This window comes from Centroberyx gerrardi, chromosome 24 (assembly GCF_048128805.1).
Source record: "Centroberyx gerrardi isolate f3 chromosome 24, fCenGer3.hap1.cur.20231027, whole genome shotgun sequence".
NCBI lineage: Eukaryota > Metazoa > Chordata > Actinopteri > Beryciformes > Berycidae > Centroberyx > Centroberyx gerrardi.
In genome coordinates, this window is record NC_136020.1 from 12367138 (window position 1) to 12379637 (window position 12500).

At 43.7% G+C, this 12500-nt stretch overlaps 1 protein-coding gene across 1 annotated transcript in view; it reads left to right on the forward strand.

The window, feature by feature from the left end:
- Positions 1 to 6124: 6124 nt before the first annotated feature.
- wnt5b (wingless-type MMTV integration site family, member 5b) overlaps positions 6125 to 12500 on the forward strand; it is a 16054-nt gene continuing 9678 nt past the window's right edge. Inside the window, exons 1-3 of the mRNA XM_071909638.2 lie at positions 6125 to 6300; positions 8014 to 8101; positions 8878 to 9037. Of these exons, the coding sequence (XP_071765739.1) occupies positions 6125 to 6300; positions 8014 to 8101; positions 8878 to 9037 (424 nt within the window). The remainder of the gene's footprint in view (positions 6301 to 8013; positions 8102 to 8877; positions 9038 to 12500) is intronic.

A 12500-nucleotide genomic window follows, 5' to 3' on the forward strand; every position in this document is an offset into this window, starting at 1 on the left:
GGGAGGAAGGGAGGGAGAGGAGGAGGAGGGAGGGAGGGAGAGGGAGGAAGGTGCAAGAAAGAGAGTAGGAGGAGAGAGAGGGAGCGAGAGAGAGAGAGAGAGAGAGGTAGGGAAGGAGTGAGGAGAGAGAGGGATGAAGGATGAAAAACAGAGAAAGAATAAAAGAGGAGGGGTTTCCACAGGCCCAGCCATGGTACATGCAACCACACATGTGTACAGAAAAACAAAGACAGACAGATATACAGACAGGCAAAACACACACACGCACACACACACACACACACACACACACACACACACACACACACACACACACACACACACACACACCACCAAGGCCTCTCCAAAGCCCCTCTCAGCTGCTTCCAACTCCCACTTGCATTTCCCCCCAGGGGTGTGTGTGCGAGTGTGTGTGCGTGTGTGTGTGTGTGTGTGTGTGTGCGTGTGTGTGTGTGTGTGTGTGTGTGTGTGTGTGTGTGTGTGTGTGTGTGTGTTGACGACGATATAAGCAGTAAATTTCCCCACAGCCAGCTGCAGTTGGCAGTTTGTTGCTGTGAGTGTGTGTGTGTGTGTGTGTTTGGAAGAGAAACAGAAAGAGAGAGAGAGAAAGGGAGAGAGACATAGAAAGACAGAGGGAGAGAGAGAGAGAGAGAGAGAAAGGCAGTAGTTCTAAACCATAGAACTATAGTAACTAGACCAGGTAGTTTCATCTTCATTGGTTTTCAATGGTTGCGTTCGTAGTTTCAAGCTTTTTCATTTCCTCTCTTGTCCATTCTGTCGTGATTTTCCCAACCAATCGAGGGATATTTTGTAACTAATGAGTCGATTCCAATAATCAATGTTATTTATCTTTAAAAAAAAAAAAGGGACATATAGGGAACAACAATTAAAGCCATAAAAATAATACAAATATTTCTAGATTCTACACAAATGTGAGGTTATATCAACATACAATTCCAACATATATGCACGGGGAGTATGGGAAGGAGTATGGATTACTTACATGTATGGATTTACCTACAGTTGTTATTTACAGTTGTTATTTACAGTACTGGTTGCTTACAGAGGGTAGAGAGACTGTCCTTGAACTGGAAGACCTGGGTTCAAGCCTCTGCCCTGCTGAAGTGTCCTTGAGCAAGACACTGAATCCCTGCCAGCACTAGGAGTCACTGCTCTGTAGCTGAGCCTGACCTTTGACCTCCCTGTGGAGGGGGGAAGAAAAAAGACGAAGATTTCCCCATGGAGATCAACATCCTCTCTTGTCCATTCTGCCCTGACTTTCCCAGACAGTCAGAGGAATTTCTTTTTCTTTCTTTTTTTAACTAGGGAGTGATCAGATTTTTTAAATTGATAGCATTCATTCATTGATTTTTGGAATGAATGCCTTCCGAGCGGATGAGCGGAGAGACCGGACCAGTCTGCCACAGCTGGTTTGCCTGCAGGAGATACTAGCTCTCTGGTTCGCTCGCTGTAGTCGGGCACTGTAGGCAATAAACTGTGAGGCTGCTGTTAATCCAGAGAGGAGCTGCCAAGTATTTCTCAGGCGTTGCTCCCTGTTGCATGGCTATTGCTCATATCCTCTAGGGACAAGCCCTCTCTCTCTCTTGCTCTCTCTCTCTCACTCTTTCTCTCTCTCTCTGTCTGTCTCTCTCTCTGTCTCCATTACTCGGACACTCCCTCTTTCTCTTTCTCTCTCTCCCTTTCCCCCTTCCACCTCTTTTCCTCTGCGTCTCACTTGTTCCAAGTCTGTCTCCATGCTCCGCTCCCTCTCTCTCTCTCTCTCTCTCTCTCTCTCTGCTGTGTGTACTGTGGCTGAAGTGCTCCCCCCTGTGGTCCAACAGGCACATCACAGGTTACCAATAAAAAAACCCTGCTTCGACTGCTCCAGTCCAGTATTTCTGAAGCTCTGGGTTGTGTCCCAGAATAGTCTGCTGGCCTGTTTCTCTTTAGTCCCCGTATGACAGGACAACCAGCATGTTTTAATGAGCCAGGATCCCAGGAGGAGAAACCTATTTATTTCAATTTGGCTCTCAGGCTTCTCAACCAATCTGAACTCAAAATACAGGATTTAAATGCCTCAGAATACATGGGAAGAACTCACACATGCTTGTCATATACTGTCAGTCTTTGTGTCATATGCTCTGACAACAAATTCCTGCCAGAGGGGGAAAAGGAGAGATAGATTCACCTCGGGGCTTGATACATGGGGAGGGGGCCAAGTGTCACATTTTGTCAATAACACCAGAATTTCTAGTAAGGACCCTGTAGTCAAAGAAACCGCTATACCACAGTGTTTCAACAGGGGGCGCTATAGTGCAGCTGCACACTAGGTTGTTGATTAGTCTGTCATTATCCTCAGTAAGGCCTTTATCCTGGCCTGTCAAACTGAATACTTCAACTGCTACAATTCAATATATCGTCCAGGGAGCCTACACACACTTGGATATACCAGTGTGTGTGTGTGTGTGTGTGTGTGTGTGTGTGGCACCCTGAGGGAGCAGCTAAAAATACTACATTGCTGCTCACGACACACACACACACACACACACACACACACAGACACACACCCCTACATACAGATACATGGACATTCTGCAAGCTAAACCACAGTGACAGTCTGTTCTGTCGGCCCACCAGTGTTGATTTTTGAAGGCTGTAATATGGGTTCTGGTTTCCTAAACTATAGGTTGGGACAGAAAATGGGTCAGGACTTGTGTCTCCTGGGTCTCCACAGGGGGCCGGGCTGAGAGACTACATTCCCCATTTTGGTCCCAGGCTGAGAAATTTCAACAATCCCCCCTGGTGTGACCTAATCCATCAAAACTGATGTTTTAAAGACTGCTAACCTGCTTCTCTACCATATTCTATTCAGCCTGTGTTTATAGTGCAGAAATTTGAGACGGTTTGAGCAACATGATATGTTGGTTATGTTGATTATATGTAATGTGATTCTATATAGCTTGTGGGTAGAGCATGGCAGGGCAACCCATACTAAACATCTATGCACTTATAGTATTGTGAGGCACTTTGGGTGAAAGAGTCCAATAAATGGCAAATTCTAAATGGATTTTTAATTAGTTTCATTGCCAGTTTTAGAGAATTAATGATGAGAGAAATGACCGTCTGTTTACCAGGAGAGGGCGCTGTTGTCACACTAACGCCCACACATAGGCTACATAAAGTCACATTTATGTGAGGCACAGGCCTACAGGTTTCATCCCACTTTACAGTTCATTGTTTCACTTATTCACTCACTTACCCTGACCTGTATGGCAGTGACACTAAAATCGTCTACTGGGTTACAAGTTTCTATAATAACCCCCCCCCCCCACACACACACACACACACACACACACACACACACACACACACATCCAAGACCAGGCTAAAACAGGACAATATCAATCAGATGTTTATTGAAGGCAGCCAGTTAGATCACTTCATAGATTGTCATGGGGATGAGGGTGTGTGTGTGTGTGTGTGGGAGGGGGAGGGGGGGCAGGACGTTTAGGGCCCCCGGGAGATGAAAGGTGTGCGGCCTCTGCTTAACATGCTGTGGGTCTTTTATCATGCAGAGACAACTAGGAAACCAAGTGATATCCGAGTCTGTCTTTCTCTCCAGAGCCAAACTCCTACAGGCACATATGAAAAACAACTATAGTACCTATCTATCTTCTATATGCTACCTTTATATTTTGATGTTTTACGTACAGACTAAGGCCCACTGAAAGTTAAACTAGATGTGTTTCAGACTAGTAAAACTTCACAATTCGGTATCTTTTTCCAACTCTTATTGACAGATTATAATGCAGGAGAATTTGGCAACGTCGTCACTTTTGGTGGCTACTAATTGAAGGACCCGCAGTCACTTCTTTCTATCAGCCATCCTTGCGATTCAGGGACTTCCTACTGAAAAAACACAATAATATTCCCATAAGGACTTAAAGTGTTTCTGTGGTTCTCAATAGTGAGTTCATAGTTATTTTTTATCTCCAATGGTATCATGTAATATTCCTGTAGGAACCTATGGGAATTGGTCAATAATGACTTTATAGTGTTTTACTGTATTCATCTTCTATGGTATCACTATAATATTCCTATAATATTCAGGGATTTATAGGTTGCTGTGATATCTGTATAATAGCCTACTCCGTTGGCCTGATATAGTTCTTTTTCATATGCCTTAGGGCTTCCCACCTTTATATGATCCAAAAAGCTCGCAGACCAATTTCTCCAGATTTTGGGGGACCCATTCTAATCTTTCCACCGCCCACCTTTGGGTGTCGACCCGGTCTTTGAGAGGCAGTGAGTCAGATCAAAGGGCCTGTTCCTCCGCAGGTTCACCGCCCACCGACCCAGCGGTAGTTTGTCTTTGACCGGGTTATGAATTGAGGAGAGCTCGCTTCAACACGCCTTTTCTTTACCAGGGCTCCTGACCGTGTGTGTGTGTGTGTGTGTGTGTGTGTGTGTGTGTGTGTGTGTAGTGGAAGGGGGGAGAAGGGGGGGGGGGGGGGGGGGGGGGTTGCCTTTTATTTTCGCAGACCAAAGAGAGGGGATTATGTGTTTTTGAAGCACTCACCGTTTATTCAAACAAATTATTCACTCCAGCTAAAAAAGGAATTTTACGCACATGAACTTTGATGGAAGAATGACCGTTAAACCCCCCACGACTCATGCCTGTAATTCTCTCTCTCTCTCTCTCTCTCTCTCTCTCGCTCTCTCTCTCTCTCTCTCTCTCTCGCTCTCTCTCTCTCTCTCTCTCTCTCTCTCTCTCTCTCTCTCTCTCTCTCTCTCTCCCCATTCTATTCTACTCTATTATACCTCAGTAAACTGACCATATTTTTTACTCACCGCAAGTTGCACACATTAGCAAATTCTTTGACAAGTATGGTGAATTGGTAAAACATAAGTATTCATTGATTATTAATCATTAATAGACTATTACTTTATCTAGCTAAATGACTATTGATCAGAGGAAAATGGTGAAAAATGCCCTCTTTCCATGCAGATATAAAAGCACAAAGCACTTATTCGTTCAGGAACACGTTTTAGCTGCATAACTTTATGACCCTATGACAAAACCTATGGTAAACATACAGTAGCTATATTTTTCCATGATAATACGGATCTTCATTGATTTTGCCCAATTTGCTCATTTCCATCCCCGCTGAAGGCAAGTTCACCAACCTCAACAAGTGAACTGCTGCTTTTAGGCTTGGCTCAACGTTGAATGTTGACTGTGTCCAATATCCATTTGGTGTTCTGCTCTGATCACACACACACACACACACACACACACACACACACACACACACACACACACACACGTACGTTTTGTATGGCCGTAAAACAGGGAGGGAGAGGGCAGAGGGGTTCTGAGGTGAAGTGGGGGGTGAGAATAGGAGGGGGTGGAGGAGAGAGAGAGAGAGAGAGAGAGAGAGAGAGAGAGAGAGAGAGAGAGATGTGGAGTGGCAGTGAAGGGGCAGGAAGGGAAAGGAACAGTCGCTTTGCTGCTCAATTAGCGTTTTAATATCGTTGTTAATCTCTTCTCAAGACAAATCTTAACGGATCACACTTTTCACACGCTACCTCTCTTTTATTTATTTATTTTTTTCTGAGAGAGACAGAGAGAGAAATCGCCTCTTTCTTTGCGCATTCCCATCTCTCCAAGTGCGTAAATCAACTATTTCTTTACCAAACCATTTTACGCACGACTGGGAATTGGAGTTTTGAGCCCTAAACTGGATTCATACAACCTACAAGCACGCACTGAGTTCGGGACAACATGCTGCTATCACTCCACATCCAATAATATCGACTCAGTCTCAGTGGATTCCTTCTAATCCTCAGTGAAACTACCGGAGGATTACAAAATCTGCCTTTCTTTTTCTGTTTTGAAGTTATTTCTTATGGCAGTTTGATTTTCCAGAGATTATACAGTAAGAGAGTGACGGGAGAGGGAGAGAGACGGACGGACTAAGACTAGAGAGAGCGAGAAAGGTGGGAATAAACCCGGGACAGGCGTGTAGTCGTGAGCCGGACTCGAACCCACAGCATCGGCCAGCGCTGCGTGGTTTGCGTCCCATCCCACGGAGGCAGCAGGACGCCCCTTTATTTTCTCCTCATGTCTCAACATAGGAGCACTTTCCCCGAGACCGGGTGTTTGACGGTGACGCGGCGGACCATGGACACCAGGCCTGCCCGGAGAAGGCGAACCGGAGCCGGGCGACATCTGCTGCTGGCGGCCGCTCTCCTCGCCTGCAGCTCACAGCTTCTGGTGGTGGATGCCAACTCATGGTGGTGAGTCACTGAATGGTCACTGTTGGTGCATGATTTAGAAGGATGTGTCTAGTGTTGTAGGGTGGGCGAATGTGGGTAAACTATGACCCGCAATCGGTGATCATTATGAGGCAAACAACCACCAATATGAACAAAAAAAACAATTATATTTTCAGAAAAGCATTATGTATGCTGTTTTCTCGTTATAAAACTCAATCTTCATATAACGTAGGCCTACATCAGTTTGTATCAGCGTAAAAAGTTAGGCAAATAGAGAAGTGGATAAACTGCAGCGATAAGATAGCAGACCAATAGATTTGTTCGGCGATTATCGGGTGTGTGTGTGTGTGTGTGTGTGTGTGTGTTTTACGCACGACTTAGGTTTACATTCTCAGTATGTTCTTAATTGATTTCAACTTTCAAAGATGCTACAGGTTGATGTGAGCTGTTGGTAAGATGACAGCTGGACAGAGTTGACCTAAGATCGCGAAATTGTGTGCGTGCTCGTGTATGTGTGTGTGTGTGTTTTGGGGGGTCGTTTTGCGCTGTGCCGTGTCGTGCCGTTCCAAGCCGTGCTGTAGAGGACTAACAGTGAATGGAACAAATGTGAGCGCTCTGTCACAATATTTACCCTGGCTGAGCCCCAAATGGCCTGGCGGCCTGCTGCTGGGCCGCGAGGACGTTCAATTAGCCACACTTGTTCTTGACTTACAAAAAAACTACTCAGTTCGCTTCAACACAAATATGCTTTACTGCAGCAGTGAAGTCGAGAGTACATGCAGGTTTATGGCATATACTCACCCTCCAATCAGTCTACTTGGTGTCAAAATATATAGGATGGTAGGAGCAAAGTTCACCCATCTGTCAGTCTACTTGGTGTCAAAATATATAGGATGGTATGTTCAAAGTGCATCCACTTATCAGTCTACCAAGGATCTAAATAGGATTGTAGGTTCAGAGTGTATCCATCTATCAGTCTACTGCGCATCAAAATATATGGGATGGTTCATAGTATCCCCACCTCTTCAGCAGTGAACGCACCCACTCAATTAAAAAATAGCATCACTGTTACAAAAATAGTTCAATATTTTAATGGATGTAACATGCATTCAGTATTATACAGAATAGCAACGAGTGAAGCACAGATTTATCTCCTCATAGCTGTCTGAACAGGAAGGAGCCATGTGCAGTTTGATTTTCCGCTCTGTAGACGGCCGTGACGAGGTCAGACCTGCCACAAAGGGTTAACACTCCTATGTTCTGTTCATGGACACACTGTTGCTCCTATCACTTCTTTATTCAAAGCAAATATGATTCTGAATGTTAACTTACCGTTGCTTTTGTTGCAAGTTGCTCTGGATAACAGTGTCATCTAGACTACAATGAAACAAACATTAAGAGGAAAGGAAAGGATTAAGTGGAAAGGGAAGGAAAGGGAAGGAAAGGAAAGGAAAGATGTCTCCTACATTAGTGTTGACTCCCATTCAGTTACCCTCTCCAAAGATATGCATCATAGGAGCTCAGCCTCTGTCACTTCCCATTCCACTAATAATCTGTACAGGCTGTTTGTATTAATTTAAACTGTCTCTGATCTTTCTCCTCTACATCTGTGGCACTAACCTCCACCCAGAGACCAGATGTAGAAGCCCAGTCTGTGTCACTTCCCTTTCCATGAATTTAACAGATTAAGTTTATTAGTTTACATGTACACTAACTCTGGCCTCTGTCTCCCAGGTCACTTGCTCTGACCCCCATCCAGAGGCCAGAGATGTACATCATCGGAGCCCAGCCTCTCTGCAGTCAGCTGTCTGGCCTCTCCCAGGTAAGAACCCGTCTGTGGAAAACACTGGCCTTCTTTTTCTTACTCTTAAATCCAATGTCTAAGGACACACACACCACTCCCATTCATTCCTAATGCACAGTGATGTGCTTTTACCATTTTCCAAGGATTACATTTAAAATGTATTTATTCTTAGCATGATATATATTTGTCACCTGTGCTATATTATCTAGTTTTTTGAGTCTACAGCCTGGGTGTACAGACTTTGCACAGGCATGTATGTATTGTATACCCATAAGAGTTTTGTGCGAGTTCTTTCACGCAAATGAGGTTTAAAATCTGGTTCATACCTGTGCAGTGCTAGAATAAAAACTTCATTTTGGTGTGGTCTAGCATCTTAAGTCAGCACCACATTCATTGACTATGGAGCAACCCCTGATTTTATATCCCACTGACAACACAAATTCAGTGGTTCTCTCTGCTTTCTAGCTTTTGGAAAGAGTTGTGCAAGTTCACAAACACTGGCTGAACTGTCCTGGGGCACAGGAATAACATATGTGAATTCTTAAAATGGGTGGCATTCCCCTTTAACCCCAATCAGCAGGGGCAGCAGGGCGCTGTAGTGAGCAGGGAGACCGTCTTTCATTCAGACGACTGAGTGAAGTTTCCTTTAGTAAGACACTGACTCCCTACCAGCCCCAGTGGTGTTGTTCTGTAGCTGACCCTGACCTCTGACCCCCCTGTGGAGGGGAGGGAGGGGGGCGAGTGAAAAGAGAATTAAGCTGCTAATCTCTGCTATGCTGCTGTGCCGTCCGCAGGGCCAGAGGAAGCTGTGCCAGCTGTACCAGGACCACATGGTCCACATCGGAGACGGAGCCAAGACGGGCATCAAGGAGTGCCAGTTCCAGTTCAGACAGAGGAGGTGGAACTGCAGCACTGTGGACAACACATCGGTGTTTGGACGGGTCATGCAGATCGGTGAGTCGAAAGTAGAACAGAACAGAGAACAGAAGGTAGAGGAAGAGGTGGAACTGTGGATCTGCAGTACTGTAGACACACATCAGTGTTTGGACGGGTGCTGCAGGTCGGTGAGTTGACTGTTTAGCAGACTAGAAGAGTTTGGCCAAAAGAGAGGCTGGAGTTATAGTATGTTGGACAGCATATATCATTGTTTGGACTGTAGTGCGGTGAATAATATATCGGTGTTTAGATACAGTAGGTCGTACAGCTCGGTGTGTTTACCATTAACACACAGTAAGGGATTCTGGTCTTTTTGCATACTTGCCTACTCCTGTGAAATACAACAGAACAGAGCTTCGGACGACAGTTTTATTGGCATGGGAGGAAAATAAATTAAAAAAGTAAGTCAAACTGACTGACTAATAGAATAATACTAACTACATACCAATACTAATAGAACAGAACAGAATAAAGTAGGATATAAAATGTTTATATCCTGATTTACAGAGGGAACTCTGACTGAGCACCCTTGCTCGCCCTGCCTCACACGTTACACACATTCATATCATTATTGATAAATTATTGTCTGCATATCGGCCTAATCCACAGCTTTGACTGAGTGACATGCTTAGTGTTGAAGTGTTTATTTTAGGCTGTTTGCCAGTTTGTTTGCTCCATTTTGAGTTGTGTTTGATAGATGATAATGCTCAGGCCGAATCACAAAATAGACCACATTCATATCATGTTTATTTGAAAAATCACTCTAATATTTCTATAATATTCCTATATCGACTTAGTGTACACAACAGTGAGTTTATATTGACATATTGTACTTTATAGTATTTTTATGTCCTGGTATTACCATAATATTCCTATAATTTTCCTATAGGAACTTATTGTGTGTCTGTAGTGCTCAATAATGAGTTTATAGAGACCTTGTTGTACTTTATAGTATTTTTATTTTCTACTGTTTTGCTGTAGGTTTTTCTGTGGTATAAAATCCCTATAGTGGTTTATAGTTTTGCTGATATTTGTTTAGGACTTTAATTCATAACATCTATTATAGGATTACTGTAGTTCTTTTTCTAAAAGAAACACCAGATGGAAAGAAATAATTTCAATCATTTGAATTCAGATTCAGATTAATTCTTTATTGTCCTCTATAGAGGAAATTTGCTTTCACAGTCTGTACACAATCAAACACTCAAAACAAGTAATGCTCAAAACAGGGTATAAACAAACAAGAACATTACAACAACACAAGTCTGTTACAGTGTGCCCAGGCTATTTAAGGCACTGATTGCTGAGGGCACAACACTCCTCCCAAAGCGTGTTTTTTTGCAGAGTGGTTATGAATCTAATATTGATAATATTCATAACAATTCATGATTTGTAGTCCGCTCGTATGATTCCAGACACGACTCGAACAATAAATGTATCGTCATCCCACCTTACACAAGTGCACTGAAACGACAAACTTCGCCAAACAAGAGTAAAAACGAAAGAACGAAACGCAAGAAGGCAATGATCAGAGCGCGGTAAATATAGCATATACAACTCAACATGTAATGTATCCCCAGTATTTTGAATAGCCTAAATGTCAGCCGGTAGCTGGGGTCCTACATCAGTACTATGTCTTGCTGAGAGACAGGACAGTGTATCAGGTTAAATCTCAGCGGGTAATGTGCGTCTAATTCCCAGCAGGCGATGTGGGAAACCTCTCATCAACAAGTAAGTGTCAAATCCGCTGCAGGCAGCCAGACGAGGTGTAAGCTCGCTCTCTCTCGCTCTCTCTCTCTCTCTCTCCCCTCTCTCTCTCTCTCTCCTCTCTCTCTCTCTCTCTCTCTCTCTCTCACACACACACACACACACACACACACAGGTAGGCTATGCACAAAATCTCTTTGACGACGGTATTTGCGCGTCTCTCTCTCTCTCTCTCTCTCTCTCTCTCTCTCTCTCTCTCTCTCTCTCTCTCTCTCTCTCTCTCTCTCTCTATTGACAGTCAGTCTCTTCAGGTTTATATGGAGGTGTTAGTCGGTCCATTGTCCTGCGGCTCTTCTTTTGAAATGCGCTGATGAGCTGACACCGAGTCGGCAGATCCGGACGCGCTATTTGAAGTCTGGGCCTCAGAGACTCATAAACCTCTCTCTCTCTCTCTTTCTCTTTATCACTCTCCGGTTCCTGCTGCATAATATGGACGACTATACTGACCGGGCGGCTGCTCCTCGAGGCTGAATTGAATAGTTCACACGTCTCAGCCCTACATGCATACCTGTCTGGCTAGCTGGTGTGGATTCAGGCTATAGTAATCCTATAATATACTACAGAGTGATACTATAGGCTACAGTGATCACATCAATACTTTACAAAATGCCATAAAGTATGATAAGGTCACTATAAACTCTCTATTGAGTAGGCCTACCACAGACACAAGTTTCCTATAGGAATATTATAGTGATACCATAGGAGATAAAAATATCCTTAAATATGATAAGGTCACTGTAAACTCACTGCAAGTCCCTGTAGGTTATAACAATATTATAGTGATTTTTCATAAGGGATATTACGGAGCCCGGGAGTGGCCATTGGGAGAGAAAAAAAGTTATATCGAGTCCACGATTTACTGTAACGCGCGCACGTTTTAGTCCATTCGTGCGCACGAGATACATTCGTTCCCTCGATTTCGTTAAACTGTGCAGTTTAGGAAAAAATGCAACTTAAAAGGTACCTTTTAGGTATTGCAGATAGGCCTAGTAAGGATTTGGTATGTTAGCCTAATATCCATTGTCTGTTTACACTGAATAGGCATATCCCCCAAATATTGCAACATATTTAGCCACTTAACTTTCAGGCCATGTAAACACAATCAGGTGCTGCAACACACCCAGGACAGCGCCACATTTAAACATAATCACTAATATGTGCACTGACTCTTTATAAACTCGTGAAGAGCGCATGTATTATATATCGAGAGCACGATGTCACTATTTCGAGGGCACGTTTTGGCAATTCGTGCGCACGTAAAGAGGAAATCGAGGGAACGAATTGTATCTCGTGCGCACGAAAAAAGAAGCGCACGTTACAGTAAATCGTGGCCACGACATAAATAATTTTTCTCCCGATGGCCACTCCCGGGCTCCGTAGGATATAAAATAGAGAATCAGGCTTATAGGATACTTTGATCGCAGAAAGCTAATATTGATAATACTAAAATGATAATAAACAAAACATATTAATAGCTAAACACCCTGTGATCTTGGTGAATAATATGCAGCCTGTACCAGAAACACTATCAGAGGGAGTATCTCTGTAGTTCACATGTTAATGGTGTAGTTTCAGTCTCCTACCTGTCAGGCAGTCTTCTTTGTCTTTTTTCTCTGTGTGTTAAATGGTTTGTGTATTAATGCAGTGAATAGGACCTGCGGGCTGTCTTGTCTTGTGTATTCCACAGTGTAAAATAAGAGCAGACTAGATGGTG